This window comes from Cricetulus griseus, chromosome 2 (genome assembly GCF_003668045.3).
Source record: "Cricetulus griseus strain 17A/GY chromosome 2, alternate assembly CriGri-PICRH-1.0, whole genome shotgun sequence".
NCBI lineage: Eukaryota > Metazoa > Chordata > Mammalia > Rodentia > Cricetidae > Cricetulus > Cricetulus griseus.
Window position 1 is genome coordinate 356,189,768 of NC_048595.1, and position 16,701 is coordinate 356,206,468.

Genomic DNA, 16,701 nt, shown 5'->3' on the forward strand with positions numbered 1-16,701 from the left:
ATTGGTTTTTTGTTTTTTTTCTGTTTTTTTTTTTTTTGAAAGTCTCAGCTTTCAGGGGGTCATCAGCTAAACATAACCTTAAGTAGCATCAATAGAGTTCCTTTTCCTTGAGCAATCACAGCTGCCTTACCTTAGTGAGATCAACTGCTAGCCTCCTGTGGCATCCTTTACCCTGCTCTGCACTGTAGTCTGGTGAGTTCACCCATACCCTGCACATCCGACACTTCAGTGCAGAGGACTTCAAAGCCAAGCTCTCTAGATGGCAGAAGCAGAGGCGGTCAGAACCAAAAGGCAGTGCTGGGCTAAGTAAACAAGTAATGTTTTTTGGGTTTTTTTTCCTACCTTTGGTTCATCCACCAATGAATGGATACCAAACCTTCCATGAGGCTTTTCATTGGTTGGTCATTGAACGGCAGGAAGGAACAGAGTTCACATTCTGTTGTAAATTGGAAGGAACATACACCATGGAGACTTCCATCAATCAGATGAACAATACTTCTAATTGTTTGCAGAAAAACAAATCACCAAGCTTCTAAAGTCCAGTTAAGTGAGTCCTGGGAAGTGAGAGCTTGGAGTGTCAACAAAAGATCACCAGAGTTACTGAGGAAGCCCTGGTACCATCATAACCCCTGTCAACAGGGTGCTACTGGGCATGTTTATCTAAGGTTGTGTGGTTAAAAACTCCAGGAACTACAGTCACCACCAACTGTTAACCCAGATTCTTTGCATTGTCCTTGAGAACATGAGTCATGCAATTTCAAGATACCTTAGGTGATCACGTTAGTGTCTTTAGCAAACATCCAAGTAGCCCCCTAACTTCACCCCAACCTATCCATGAAACACAGGACAAAGGCATGGGCTAACTGTGCACCTATAAGTCACAGATTTCTCCCTCTTTTCCTTCTTTCCAATAATATTTGAGGATCCTAAAAGCAAATACAGAATGCTGACACTGTTCCCCATCTGAAACAGCTGGGGACATCTGTAAAGGTCAAAGACAGCAAACACCCCCACACTACTCTCAGTCTCTGAGCCAATCTCAGATGGCCTAGGCTATGGAAGTCTTGTGAGACTCAACTATCCAACCAGAACTCAGTTCTCTGTATCATTATGGAATAGGAGCAGGGCACCACTGTTTTCCCTTGTGATATACTAACTCCCCTGAATAGAGGTTGTTAGTATTTAACTCTCCTCTTGTCTTAGTCTGTGGTAACAGTGTTTTGAATAGGTCACCAATGGGAACTAGCTGTGCACCTTTTCAAAGCCACTCTACCAGGCAATCCAGGAAGATCATAATACACAAACTTCAATCAGCCAAGCTTTTCTTGTATGCCCATTTCTTCCTCAACTTTGAATAAAAGTTTAATTTCAGTTTACACTAGGAATACATTGACTTCCAAGGGTGCATGAATAAGTGATTAAAAGCACAAAACATTCTAAAAGCTGTGAAGTCACTTACATACTGAAGACTTCTCTGGAAAAAGTGCAAATTCCTCAAAGCTCCAGTCACACAAACTTCTAGACTGTTTTAAATATGAACTTAAGAGTTTCCACCTAACGGTTTGTACAAATCTGAATACATGTAAACAAAAGTTGCTAGAAAAAAGTTCCAAACACTCCAATATTGAGCTCCATATTAAGTTCCATATTTAACAGACTACTTCAGAGTGCCATAGCTCTTTCAAATCCCTAAATCAGCTCAAATAGCATAACTGGGAATTCTAAAGAAAAGCTAAGCCTCTTGTTTCCTAAGCCTCCAAGTCAGACCACACCAGCAATTGGACACAAACACATAACCTGTCTACAAAAGTGCACATACTGGATGTCCCCAGAGGCCTTGAAATGTTTCTACATCATTTTGACTCAAATGTGTACCTTCTATCTACCACTTAATCCTGCAACTGTTATTCACAGGGGAGACATGGGAGCAAAGTCTGGTGTTATGAGTCACTCTGGTGCACGATATTAGTCTTTGGAATATGGAAAAAAATCACATGCATAGAGTGCAAAAAGTAGGGACAAGGAAGCTGAAGGAGATGGATGACAATGGGAATAGAGGAATAACAGGTAGTTTCTAGAAAGTTCCCCATGTGGGCAAATGTGCTGTAACAAAGGTGGGAGGGCCCCTTTAGAGAGAAACAGAAATACAGGAACCCAACTGACTGTGAAACAATAGTAAAAGGGCAAAAGAAGTGGTATGAATTTTTTGTCCTAAGTTTCAGGCCATGAAGATTGGACATTTTGGTTTTTCCCTGCCCCACTCTCTCAGTTTGATGGGATACCAGAAATGACAGCTATATTGGGAAATAACCTGGCTTCCCCCTTAGCCACTAACCAGCTCATGTCACCCGTGTGCAAACCACTGACTTCTCCAAGACCCTTTTGAGTTCCCAGATAAGCGTTTTCAGTACTGAGCCTTCCAACCTTCTACTCCAATGAGGCAAGCATTTACAAAGAGCCGAGGTTTGGATAGTAACTAGAGGCATCCGGGGAGTTTCTGTATGTGTATCCTGTGTGAAGGCAGATGGGCTAATTCTAACATGGTAACCCTAAATGCACAAATGGAGACAGGTATGGTACTTACTACTCCATCCACATCTCCAGAGCCAAGTTCCAGATAAGATATTTGAGATATTGCTTCAACCTGTGAGGTAGAAGAAGGCAAGGGAGCCTTCAGGTGAATCCACACTTATTGAAAGCCTGAATAACAGCAACCATCATCATCACTGATGTGTGTAGGACATCAACCCCTACACACACGATGACAAAGGCACTTCTAATCAATAGGCCCTACCTGTATCTCAGCTTGAATATGTAAACTGTTCAGTAGATTTCTTTTCATTGAGAAATTTAGTCTCACTCACTTTAGGGGAATATTGAGGGTGTTCGCATGTTAAGAATTACTTAGCTCTAAGAGTCTGTATTACATAAAATAAAATGGCCAATTAGCCCTGGTGAATGAACCAGGGCTGAAAACCACAGATCTTAGGCACACCATTTAAATCTCTACTTTCCATTTATTTACAGGTGAAATACATATTACAATTAGTCTGAGGGGATTAAAATTCAATTATGACATGCTTCATCACAATGTAACATCATCCTGGAACTAGGAAGTGTTCTAATGGCATACTCAAGGAACTATAGCTATGAATTTTTGGTTTTGTTTTTTGTTTGTTTGTCTGTCTGGTTTTTTAGTCATTGATTTCTAAGTTCTTCCAAAGACTTCCCAAGGCATCCTCAGGGGTCTGGCTTGTAACACCGACCTCGTTTGTAGAAGCATGTGACTAGCTATCGACATAGACGATGATGTAAAGGAAATGGGTGTGTCCGCCACTTTAGAGTGAATGGGGACTCAAAAGACATGCTGAAGTTGGATGCGCCATCATCCTAACTTGATAACTTCCTCTCATCCTTACAATAACCCTGTATTCCATTCTCTACTTCCAAGTTAGGCACACTGAAGCTAAGTATTTTGCTAAAGTTCACCTAAGTAGCAAGGCCTAAGGCACCTGAGACAGGATTCTATGCAGGTGACCACAACCCCAGCCACACCAACCTATAGAAATCATATTCTCTAGATACCATATCCCATACACAATGCCCAAACTAATGCTGAAATCTGTATTTCAGAGAAAGGTCTTTTTAAAGCTACTGAAGCACAGGTCCTCTCCTCTCTCATCCAAACTGAACTTTTATTAATTCAAAGTTCATAAAGTGCTTTTAAGTGACAAGGAGAAAACACCACACAAAGGTTTTGCCTTCTCCACTCTACCCCACATTCCTATGTCATCCTGAAGTATTTCCTGGTGTTCGAGTCTCCTGTTGTGCTCACAAATAGGTTCTCTTTCCAAATTTCCAAAGCTTGCAGGAATGCCTTCCCACACTCCACTCAGTCATGCCCTGTCTGCACCAAGTGCCTACACTGCTCAGACTTCTCTATGTGTTTCCTTGGATTGGTACCTGAATCCTCTTGGGCACAGAGGGAAAACCCACTACTGGGCTCTCTCTGCCTCTTACTTCATCCCATGCCTAACTTCCAGAGGGAAAGGGAGAATGCTGTTTGACACCTTCTGTTTCCTACATTGGTGTCTCCTCAGAATTAAAATTGACCTGCACCCTCGTGAGAACATGATATGATTCTATTTGCTCTCAAAAGATTCACCATACAACCTTCTCATGTGACATTTATCTGCACATCTGTCTTTCTAGCTACAGAAGGATTGACAGGTAACAGCAGTTCTCCTTTGGAAGACTAGCTATGGCTGTGGTTTTGGGACACGAGAGGGGTTTATGTAGTTTCTCAAAATAACCTAAATGGCCTTCTTGGTTTTCATAAGCAGCTCTGGGATCAAAGGGGCCGGGCTGAGACCATGCAACCCACTTTGGAGAAAATACACACAGTGCCCACAGAATTACATACATATATCACTCATATGTATATATCACATATGTATGGTATTTACATATGAAATTTCTGACCCTTTCAAATTGAGATGGGCTGTTTCTGGTTGAATATCACTAAGTATTCAAGTATTCATCTGCCAGCCTGCATCAGAAATTCGTCTCAACATGGTAGAAACTGGTGAATAATGTCAGTTCCATTTACTACATCAAACATCACAGATAGATTAAGGAACCCTCTAGAGCCAGTCACTATTCTTAGCCATTAATGAACATGTGCAATCCTTATTGTAACTTGAAAATGGACATTACTATCTCTATTCCACAACTGAAAGAAAAAAAAAAAGGAGAATTCATCAAGATGTGACGTCATTTGTCTCCAGTAGACAAGCCACTGTCTGAAGACCCTCCCACACCCAGTTTCTTTCCATTAAACTCTGGGGAAACCTCCCTGCAAATTTTCCCCAAGACACATACTTTTATCTGTAAAGCAATTCTGCCTGTTGGCAACTCTGTGGTTTCAAAGAGTAAATCCCATGCTCCCCGGATTTGCTCAAGTGTTGGGAAAAGAATGAGTTGGAAAGGACTGAGTTGAGAGAAAAGTTGAGACGGTGCCTGTCCTGGAGAAGGCCAACTTGTCCGTGCCCTTGCAGGCTATCTTCAGCAGCTACCTAAGCTACCAGCTAAGACCATCATGGTGAAAGCTGCCCCCACCAGCAAAGGCCTATGCAAATCCAAAGACCCAGATACCAGAGCACCTGCTTTGACGTAGTTCTCAGGACTTTTTTGGACAGCTTTTGAAAACAAAATTTTGTAAGAGATCACAAAAATAAGACCAAAAAAATCTGTATTAAATCCTTTATTTGGTGGTGTTTGTTCCAGCCTTTACAGTCTAATGATCGTGAAAGTGAGTTTGAGGCCTGCAAATGAACATCTTAGCTAAACCCAATGCAAACCATTTTAGAAGTATTGGTAAGGAGTGTGTTTGTAGTCTACTATGACTTCCCCTTTCAAATGTGTATTTATAAAGACAGAAATCAATTGTTTTCCAAAGACTAATATAAAACCACTGCAAAATAACATTCTACACCAACCCATTTAGTATTGTCATTAATAAGATAGCATAGGGTATACATGTAAACATTCATGTATACATTTATGTGTGCATGTGTATACACATGCTACTTGAGTTGTTTGAAGAATGATTCTCATGTGCAATGTTTTACAGAACTAGCACGCATAGCACAGACATCTATTTTACAATGAATAATATTCCCAAAAGGTAAGCTTTTCTCTGACTTCATGCACCATTTATCTTAACCATGAAATGCAAATGGCTTGATGTTAAAGGGAAATAAAAATAAAGAAAACGTAATTAGTACATTTAAAACCATAATGTGATTTGCTCTGAAAAATCCTGGAGGATTATAAAGAGGCCTCCAAGCACAGGGAACCTAAAGCTGGGGACTCTTCTACTTAACATTTAAATTAGGGTAATGGAGGAAGATCCGTTTCATAAGCCACGGACAGCTTGAACACCAGTTAAGGAACATAAATGCCTCTGTCCAGACAGTCAATATAGTCAACTCCTGGTGCAGCATATCAGGATCTTAAAGAGTTCCCTTCTCCATCTACTAATGCTTGGCAAAAAAAGCTGGCTAAAGAAAAAACAAATAACATAATATTTTTAATTGATTTTAAAATTATTTTGTTTAAAAATCTAAAACTCACTGACTTGAAAGCTATTGATTTTAGAATATATTCCAGCACTGTCCTCCAAAAACACTACCTGGGGGGGGACTTTATTTAAGTACAGATAGCCCTCTAAATTATACTACTCAATTCATAATTCATACAGAATGATAGAGAACTCTAAATACATAAAACTCATTGCTAAGGATAAGAGGATAAAACCCTTGCCACTTATGAGTCAGCCAGACACCCTACCAGTTAAAAGCTGTGATATAGTAAACTCGGTCAATATTTGAAGGTATCTTTGGTTCTTTAAAGAACAAAGGGGAGGAGGGGAGGATTGCCGTTTTCTGCCACGTGTTATTCCACCAGGACATACTGGAAACCCTTTAGCATGAAATCCTTTCAAACACAACCCACCATAGCAAAAATAGAGCATCAGGCATCTGAGCATCTGATATGGACAGTCAGTCCTATTTTAAATAGTGGAGGTAAACCAGCCCCCCCCCTCAAAAAAATCTGAAGGGCCACAGGCTGGGAAATAGATGATTTGAAAGACAATCTGCAATCAAAGGACTATCAAGGCTGGGGTGGAGGGAGGGGGAGGGGGGTGTACTATGAACTTGGTGCTTCGCCATCTTCTTCCCAGCAACCCTAGCTCCAGTCTTCCTCTCCATCTCAGTGGGGTTTGCCTCTTGGAATCCTTAATGAAACAATAAAGTAGGAATCAAGAGAATTCGGAAAGGCTTAGACTGATGAAAAGGTAACCATTTTCTCACGCTGGCTTCGGTAGGCCATCTTGTTCGTTTAAATGCCAAGATGTCTTAATCTGTCCCAGGTGGTATCACCACGGGCAACACCATGGCTAGTCTGAGACTAATGTTCCTTGGTCAAATGACCCGCAATAAAGATCTGTCAGGCAAACAGTTAATTGATGCAAACTAAGAAAACCACCATCCCTGCAGCGCAGCGCGATATATGGGAACAGAAAGAACAATGGACAGTTCTAGAAAGAAAGAAAAAAAAAAAGCAGTGTGCGTTTAAAAAAAAATAAATCCACAATTTCCCTCGCTAGAAAAGGCTGATGTATTGGGGGGGGGGGACTGAAATCTATAAGAATGGGTAAGATGTGATGGCCTGGGGGGGGGGAGAAACACGCACATGACCCGGGCGGGGAGGGGGTGTCTTTGGTGTCCAAGGGTTTCATGAAACATTTAGGGCAAACGCCTTTGTTCCAGGGCTCGAGAGAGGAGTGGGTGGATGGATGATGGGGAGATCAGATGGGGCTGCCTGGCCCTCCACACCCTGCTCTCCGGCGCATGCGCGAGGCCAAGACAAAGGAATAGGTAATTACAGTCCCGATTCATTCATTTTGCCCGCAGTACAGGAGGTCTGTGAGCCCTTGGTAGGTTCCCAGGGGTGGAGGCCAATCCACACCCCAACAGCAGGCCCTTTAATACATGTGTTTTATTTTAACACCGCCACGCAAGTGGCCAGTGGTCTTGGCCAAGACAGAGGTGTGTCAACCCCGGTGCAAAACACTAAAACTGCACCCATGTGCGTTGGGCTCCTTTGCTCAGAGAGAAAATCACTGGGGCAGAGGCCGTCCACGAGTTCGTTTCAAGGCGGAAACGTCTCGGGGGAAGCAGATTAGGAACAGGGCCAAGCGTTCGATGAATATTCATGAAAAGAATGCGGTCCCCAGGCACGCATTGTGTGCCATCGGACCCAGGCATTCTGCAATTTTTCTCTAATGGTGAGGGGAAGCGGGAAGCGGGCGGTGGGTGGTGGCGTTTGAGCTGCGGGCAAAACCTACAGAGATCTTGTCTGGCCGCAGGGCTGAGCCCGTTTGGGCCGCGCGCTGTCAGGTTCAAGCCCACACCCCCCAGGCTGGGCGGCGGTGGAGGCGCAAGGCGCGTTCTCAGAGCGCAGGGCTCAAAAGAGAAAATGCTGGCGATGTCTACAGGTTAGTGGGAAAACAGCTCAGTCGCAAACCGGCCTGGGGCTTTGATCTGCCCGGGACGTGCACACCGCCTGCTGAACCTCGTGTTCCTCGGTTACCCCAAATCAAGATCCAGGAGTCCCGCGGGCGAAGCCAGCCCCCGCCCCTTCTGATCGGACCAGATTCCGTGTCTTCGTTCTCCCTCCCCACCCCACCCCCATCCTCCATCTTCCGCTGCTGCGCCCCTCAAACCGAGCGCCGTCTCCGTGGCTGTGCGGGTTCCGATGACACAAGGCTGGGTTCAGCCCACAGAGCCGTGGCTGGTGGCTTCGATGCGTTTGGAGGGTTTTGCATTCGGTATCTCCCGGTCACCAGCAGCTTCCCATCCTCCACGCCCTCCCTTCCGAACTCGGTTCATCAGCCTAGCCACCACCCACCCCAAGCTCCCCACCCTGCGAGAGGCCGAAGCCGTCCACCTGGGATGGGGGGACGGCATCACCCTGGATCCCCCCCGGTGCCACAGAGCACCATGGAGAAGCCCCACGCCCACTGTGTCTAATCCCGGCCGCACCCGCCTGCACCGGTGGAGAGCCCCGGGCTCCGGGGTGGGGCGGGGCCCCTGGGAGCCGATGGCCCCGAGTCCGCCGTGGCGTTAGGGACCCACGGCGCGTCTCCTTACCGGCTTCGGGTGCCTGTGCCGGCCCTGGGTGAGCGCGGTGCCTCCAAGGGGCCCGGGTGGCTGGCGTCGTCCGGCCCGGTGCTTGGCTGCTGGGCGAAGGCGCTCTCCCGGCTCGACGGCGGAGCCCGGAGGAGCGTGGAGGAGCGAGTTGGAGCGCTGCCGCCGCCGTCGTCGCCGCTGCCGCTACTGCCGCCGCCGCTGCAGCCTCTGCATTTCTCGCTCGCTCCCCCTCCCCTTCCTGCCCAGCGCCCTCCCCCCGCGCGTGCCCGCCCGCCGCTCGCCGACCCCGCCCGCCTCGCGCCCGCCCCTCCTCGCCAGGCTCCAGCAGGGCGTACCGAGCCCCGCCCGCTCCGTTAGCGCCCCGCTACCCGGGGGTCCCCAACTTCTCTCCTCCTGCTGCAGTCCCTGCGCCCCGAGATGCCCCGTGATCCAGCGCCACCCCCCTCCGTCACCACACCCGCACAGTCACCCCCACCCTCTCTCTGTTTCCTTCATCCAGATCCCTCCCCTCCAGCCCTGTGCCATGCCCCCCCACCTCCCCAACAGTTTCTGCGGGTCCCCCCTCCTATCCCCTCATTGCACGCCCCTCCATCCCCCCCCACCCGCGGCGGGACCGTCTGTGGATTTTTTCTGCTCTCTCTGTCTCACACACATTTTATTTGAAAGCATTGAATAAGTAGCTCAGGCTGCCGTTCAGACTTAAGGGACTGAACTACGCCCCCGCTGCAGCCCTCTTTCTCTGCACCCCAATCCAGCCCGCCCCAGACGTCGGGCTGAGATTCTGCAATCGCGTAGGCAGCCAGGCTGGGGGAGACGCGATGCTTCCCTTGAAACCATCAAAGCAGATGTCCGCAGGTTTTAGGGTGTTACCCCCCCCCAGGCAAGCACATCTGGGGCGTCTCCGGGCAGATGCTCGCCCTCGGGGCCGACCAGGAGGCTGCAGCTTTGCCCCGCACCACCACCCAGAACCCAGGTCCGGGTAGAGGGGTGGACGGCACCGCCCCTCGGGGGATGCTCTCCCGACTTCGGAGAGGAAGAAAGGAAGAAATGCTTCGACGTTTTGTGTCTGTGCTTTCATGGAAGTCACCAGCTCTCGGGCTGCCTAAGATGCTACTCAGAAGCGAGCGCACCCAGCCAGGCTGTGGCCAGCCTTGCAAAGTCCGCGTGTCCCTGTCGGCGACCACTTAGGGTAGCACCGGGGTACACAGCAGCCATCAGGTTTAGGAGATATGCTCGTCGTGCTTACCTGTTGGCAAAAAAAAAGGGAGAAAGAAAATGCAAAATAAAATTTTAAATTTGGAAAATAATACATTGGTGACATCTTTGAGAACCACGGCTTTCTTCAGACAAAAGCCAATTTTAACCATCCCGAAACCCACGGAGCCCTGGAATTTCCTTTCGCGGCACTCTGGCGCCCTCTGGTGGTGCTAGCGTTGCTTGTTTGTTCTGCTTCTTCCCAAAGAATAGGGGAATGGAAATGCATGTTGTTCTCTTGGTTGGATCTACCCACAGGAGAGGAGCAGGGATTCGAAAGGAGCTTGCCCTCCAGGGTCGCGATGACAAAACATAACCAAATTTAAGGAAAAAAATGCCAAGAGGTAAGTGCCTGCCATCAGTATCTCACCTGGGAAAGATAAGTCTCTCTTGACAGGAAAATAAATACTAGAACTTTAATAAGAGTGGTGATGGAAGTATCAAATTGTAACCGAAAAGTGATGGGGAAAAGGTGAAAATGTTTTGTGATGACCAATTCTTCTTCTTCTCTTCTTCTTCTTCTTCTTCTTCTTCTTCTTCTTCTTCTTCTTCTTCTTCTTCTTCTCCCTCCCCCTCTTCCTATTCTTTTCCCTCTTTTCCCGATCCTCCCCATTCTCAGCCTCCTCTTCCATCCCTCTCTCCATCTCTCTAAATTGATAGGTAGATAGATAGATCTTTCTTTCAACATCTCTCCTCTCCCTGCCCCATCCTCCTACTACTTAAACTAATTAAGAAACAAACAGCACAAGAACAGGAAATCAGATCACCAGTGAGATTTGTTCAATTACACATTTCTTTCTCTTATGGCAGTATACCACCTATGAAGCTAGACCTATTTGGAGTGCTGTGGTTCCCACACTATAACCAATTATTATAACCAAAACTGTTTCCAGGTATGGCCTAATGTCCTCTGGAGGCAAAAACCATGCCAGGTTGAAAGCCAACCAATGAATTATTTTTGTAACTCTTAAAGCAAGCCTCTGTTTCACTCTGTTTATGAGATGAACACTTATAATTTATGATATTTACCATTTGCTAAAGAAACTAGGTATGTGGAGGTGGGGTAAGGTCAGTGGGTGTTGCACGGTACAGCATCACACCGTTAGGATTCAGGTATGTTTTATCTTGATGATCATCTTAAAATTAATAGATATCTCTACTATGTTTTCAGGATGAGCCTCTAGGTATTGTCTTCCTTTGTGTATCCTCGTGTTTAACTTTTTTAAAGTAACAGATAAGGTAATTATTATTCAACACCTCTGGTGCTTATGGCTAGGTTTTTAGGATGGAGAGAGAAAAACAAGCCTTCTAAAGGTGTGACTGGAATACAGATCACTGGTTTCCATGGAAACAGGAGGCCAAAGCTTGTACCAATGAACAGAATTGCAAGTCTCTCTTCTTGATACTGTCTCGAATTGGATTTAGCTGTTCACCCCTTTTTAATTAAAAAAATTACAAGCAAAGAAAAGGGGAGAGGCCAAGGGTGTGGCTCAGTTATGGAACACTTCCCTGGGATGCTGGAGGCCCTGACTTCATTCCACAGTACGATACATGTGAGTGCATGTGCTCACGGATGGGGGAGATTGCATACAGACAGAAAGGACAGTGAGGGTGGATTAGTTTCATCTTTAGCAGCTCCTCTAACATCTCAGGACATATTATATTCAAAACGTCTCTAAAATACACTCAGGGAATTAGCAATCAAGTGTATGAAACTATGAATTTTACAAAACCATTGTACTACCAGTTGTGAATGTTACAGACCAATGAATTTGGGAGCCTAAAGGGTTAAGGATATAGTTAATGGTAAATTTAAATAACTTTCACCATCACAGCCATGAAAAGGGGATGTTTTCCTTTCCAAAAGAACGAATGTTAAAAGAGCAAGGCTAGACTACACAGCTCATATACTGAGTCACAGTCATTTAAATTGCCTATATAACTTGTTCCAATAAGCCGTAACCTACATTGTAAAGGTTTTCATCAAAAAAAGACAAATTGTTCCATAACTATTTATTTTTGCTAAATGACTTGCCACAAAATTGCTTGCAACAGAAGGGACTCTTTGTCACTAAAATTATCCAGTTTCCAAAAAAAAAAAAAAAAAAAAAAGTCATCCACGTTTATTCCACTTTTTAAAACCTGGCTATGCTGAATTCCTGACAGACCTCATCTCACCTCCCAGCCTCACCTGTGACTCCCTTTCCTGCCTTCGCCACCACCCACCAAGGCCGTTTCCCAAACAAAACAAGATGCTTAAAACAAACACAGTGACAATAGTGTTAGTCCAGCCACCTTTGTGTGAAGTATCTTTGAATTATACCTGTCCATGTCACTAGAGTGACCCAACCCCCCACCCAGAGACCCATTTTGAAAGTGTATTCCATTCTACTAGTATAAAATTCAGCCACAGGACTGACAGATCCATCTACATATTGCAAGCAAAAGGTTAGTCAGTATTATACATGACAGTGCCGGCTCTTTCCCCCTACATACATTTAAATTTTTCTTCAAAGGAAAATCAGTGTGTTGGTTTCATCCTTTTTCATTTCCCTCTCCATCCTCAGCCTCACTGTCCATGTGACCATAGGAAAGGGTGTCCTTGATTTAATAGGTGCTATGAGTTGTCTTGCTTCCCAGATAACATTTGGCAATATCACCTGAGAGTTGGAGGGATGGAACTGTCATATAGTTGATAGAGGCCTGCAGACAGTCCCACAACAGTTATCCAGCCCAAAATATCAATCATTGTAATAATGAAAAGGCTGAGAAACTCTGCTTGAAGATTGAGTATGATGTTCTACCCAGTTGGGCAAGGCAAGAAATTTTTCTTTAAATTTTGGTTGGATTTGTTCGATTTTGGTGATCCTGGGCACAGAGGACGCTGCTTTTTCGCAGTGGTGTCTTCCCCAGGGCATCACAAACAGACTGGGGCTGGGCTTCCAGTAGAGAGTTCCCTTTACCAGCCCTTCAAAGCCGCCTCCATCCTCTGTCTGCAACACAAATCAGGCAGGTTGCTTCAAGAACGAGGGCAAAGATTACCACTGAGGAATTTGAATTCCACCCATGTTACTACAGACTGGGTAACTGAAAGCAAACAGCTTAACTCCAACTCTCCATTTTACCTGCTCTTTATGTTTGTAAAAGGAGAGCCGAAAACCTGAGTAGACACTTGTTTACAGGGAAGCACGGGGCTGAAAGTGGAAGAGGGAGGGACTGGCTGGTGTTGGTATTGTGCTAGCAAAATTTTCTCCAGATGAAAGAAACCTGATCTCCCCCTACACCCCCCCCTCCGCACAGTTCTCATCCCCTCCCATCGCCCATAATTCTCCCACAAATCCCTCTGTTCCCAAGTACATTCTATTCACCAGCACTTTGTATGAACAAACCATGTAAAACCAAAGGGAAAACAGGGTCTGCTTGCCAATCAGCAAGGGCTCTTCCAAGCAAGGCATGCCTGTTGCCACAAGACGCCAAGCAAGGGATTAAAGTGCAAGGGCTTTAGTCTGGGAAAACAGTCCTTAATTTGGGGGCTCCCTTCCCCCTTAAATCCTGTAGAGGATAAGCTATTGTGGCATAAAGAATGTTGTAAACCATCCACCAGCTTTTCTGAGACTGTTGAAGGGGCCTGGAGCACGGAGAGTGGGACCTGCTTCTAATCAGACCAGCTCCCGCAGGGTTAAACTAAAGAAAATCCTTCTGATTTAAAGCCAGTGCAAGGAATGGTGGAAGGAGTAAATCGGTAAATGCAAAACCAAGTTGCCAGCAGAACGTGAAGGACTCACCGTTCTGTCATAAGCAAATCAGAGGGCGCTGCATTGCCCACATGAAGCTCAAGCACTGCCCAAGTTGCAGTGTCTGCCTGTCTCTGCTCGCAGTGGATCCCAAGTTTCTATAATGCTCTCGCCTCTCAAGCCCAGGCAGCTCCTACTCAAATAAAGCTGAATGAACATGAGAATGAAGACTTTTTCTCCAAATAAACAAGAGGATATGAAACAAGAGAGCCAGGCTGAAATGAGTGGAGGGGAAGCAAACCCCGTGTGTGAAAATGAAGTGGATATTTGTATGAATGTACCCGGGGAACTTAACACAGTAGAAGAATCTTAGGCCCCGTGCTAGAGTGTCAGTGTTCTTGGAAGACTTTTTTTTTTTTAAGTTTAATTTCCTTTATTGATTGAATCAAAGCCAAGCACAAATAAAGACATCAAAAGCAAGCCATCGTGTTCCTAAAGCCAATTGCTACACAACGTATTGTCCCATTGAGGTTATAGATAAATATGGGGGTGTGTCTGCAGGGTTTGTCCCCAGATTATTGACAGTGGAGCTCCCTGGGAATTGATGTTACTTCTGAAGTGGGGTGGTGGAAGGTAACTTAGAATTCTGTGATGTCTAATTTTATGTCAACTTGACACAAGCTTGAGTCATTTGAGAGAAGGGAATTCAAATTGAGAAAGTGCCTCTGTGAAATGGGGCTGCAGGCAAGCCTGTAGGGAATTTTCTTAATTAATGACTGATGGGAGAGAGTGCAGCCCATGGTGGGTGGCACCACTCCAGGCTGGGGGATCTGAGTTCTATAAGAAAGAAGACTGGGCAAGCCATAAAGAACAAGCCAAAAACAGTACCCCTCCATGGCCTCTGCATCAGCTCCTGCCTCCAGGTTCCTGTCCTGTTTGAGTTCCTGCCCAGACTTCCTCTGATAATGAACAGTGATATGAAGTAGTAAACAAAATAAACCCTTTCCTTGCTTTTGGTCAGTACGTTTCATCACAGCAAAGTTACTCTAAGACACTTTTTAACGCCATGTTATAAAATTCTATGTGTAGTGATGAAATTTTGCACTCGATCGTTTATGGCTTTAGTGACTAGACTATGAATAATTGGGGAGTAACTCAGGACTAAGAAATATCTGCTAAGAGCCTCTCTTCTCATCAGCTCTTCCTGCACTGACTTTTTCATGTCATGCCTCCTACATGTTTCTGCTTCACTTGAATCTCTCTGTCTCCACCTGGATGAAGAATGTGCCTCATTCTGACCTCAGAACAGGAAGACCTAGCTTGGCCCCTGGACTTCCAGAGCAAATGTTCTCTCTCTCCCAGCTTTTCTTGGTTTTAGGGTGACACATCAATGAACAGCAATTACAGGAACAAGGAGTTTTTAGCCTGAAGTTAGCCTTTCCTATTCATCTACATATGAACCTTTTTTGTTGATGAACCCAGAACACAGCACAATGTTCTGCTTTCTGGGCAACAATTTTGCTTCTTCTTAGCACTATCTGAATGGACTATTAGACAGAATCTCTGCCAAATCAGAGAAGTTCAACGCTGTATATTGGCAAGCCATTACTTCCCTCTTTCTTGTTCGTAATAACCCAGCTATGACAGCTTTAAACTTCAAAAGGTTTTTTTCACCCTTTGAAATAGTCTATATACGGGTCTGGTATTGAGTCTATCAATCACAGCTGTGTTGATTTTTATGGTTTCTGCCCTCCAATAAGATTAAACAAATTCAGTACAATCAAAAGAACTTAAGAAAACCAGTTTATCCAGAACTCTTCTACCAATACAACCAACCAGTAACTCTTCATAGGTACAAAGTGGTTTTAAGTTGCTTATATTTCTTTTTCCTTTGTTTACTGATTCTTGAAGAATTTCCTACAATGTATTTTGAGGATATTCATATCTCTCCCTCAAAGCCTCCCAGATCCATTTCTTTCCTTACTCACCCAACTTTGGGTCCTCTTTTTGTTTTCTTAAGCCCATCAAGTACATCTGTGTTACACATGTACTCCTGGATGTGTGGCCTTCTACTAGAGTGTAGACCACTGACTGCCAGAGGTCACACAAGGAAAACTCACTCTTCATTTCACAGAATATATCATTGCCTGTAGTTCCTTGGTTATAGGTAGGATTTCATGCCCACCCCCAACTCCATACTGGGATTTTGTCTAGCCTGAACTTGCATAGGTGTTGTGCACACTTCCCATACCTCTGTGAGTCCATACACAGGACCTGTACTGCTGTGCCTATAAAATACTGTGTCATTATTGTCACCCACTGCCTCTGTCTCTTACAGTCTTTCTGCCCCCTCTTCCACAATGATCCCGGAGCCTTGGGGGGAGAGGATGGGGTGTAGTTGTCCTATTTAGGACTGAGTGTTCTGCAGTCTCTCATTATCTGAACCTTGACTGTTGTGGGTCTCTTTTAATTACATCTATTGAAAACAGAAGCTTCTCTAATAAGAGATGAGAGATTCACTAGTCTATGGGTATAACAATAAGTCATTTGGAGTCGGTTTCCTTAAGCAGCTAATAGTAAGAAGTTCTTCTCTAGAGACCATGACCTCACTACCCACAGGTTCTTGGCCCCAATAATTAGTGACAGGAATGGGTTTCACCTTGTGGAGTGTGACTTAGATCCAATCAAAGAGTGGTGGGTTGCTCTCTGACATTCATACCACTATTGCGCCAGTAGGCATGTCTTACCAGGCTAGTCATTATTGCATCTCTTAGAATTCACAGCTGAGATTGATGGTACATTTCATTACCAGTAGATGAGGCCTCATTTTTCCAATGCTGATTCATTATTTGCGCCTTACTTAGCTTAATTAGTAATCTGAGTCTCTTGTGAAAGTGTTCTTACCAGTTCGGTGAATCAAAAATTTCTAACTGTCCATCCTTTCAATCATCTTTTTCAATGGCAGAATTGATTATATTTATACACAGTAGTTCTCT

The 16,701-nt window shown here is 45.0% G+C and overlaps 2 protein-coding genes across 2 annotated transcripts in view; one reads left to right on the forward strand and one right to left on the reverse strand.

Moving 5' to 3' along the window:
- Positions 1-8,933, reverse strand: part of LOC113833947 (brain acid soluble protein 1-like) — a 48,248-nt gene extending 39,315 nt beyond the window's left edge. The window contains 1 exon segment of the mRNA XM_027400036.2: positions 8,718-8,933. The gene's annotated coding sequence lies outside the window, so the exon portion shown is untranslated.
- LOC113833942 (basic salivary proline-rich protein 4-like) lies at positions 7,215-9,074 on the forward strand. Its single transcript, XM_027400016.1, has 3 exons — positions 7,215-7,218; positions 7,858-8,552; positions 8,628-9,074. The coding sequence occupies exons 1-3, from the start codon at positions 7,215-7,217 to the stop codon at positions 9,072-9,074; spliced, it is 1,146 nt and encodes a 381-aa protein (XP_027255817.1).
- The last annotated feature ends 7,627 nt before the right edge of the window (positions 9,075-16,701 follow it).

Excerpts from the sequence above, each read along its gene's own strand:
- LOC113833942 (XM_027400016.1), top strand. Across the intron at positions 8,553-8,627 it reads ATCACCCTGGATCCCCCCCG|AGCCCCGGGCTCCGGGGTGG; the intron begins GTGCCACAGAGC and ends GCACCGGTGGAG.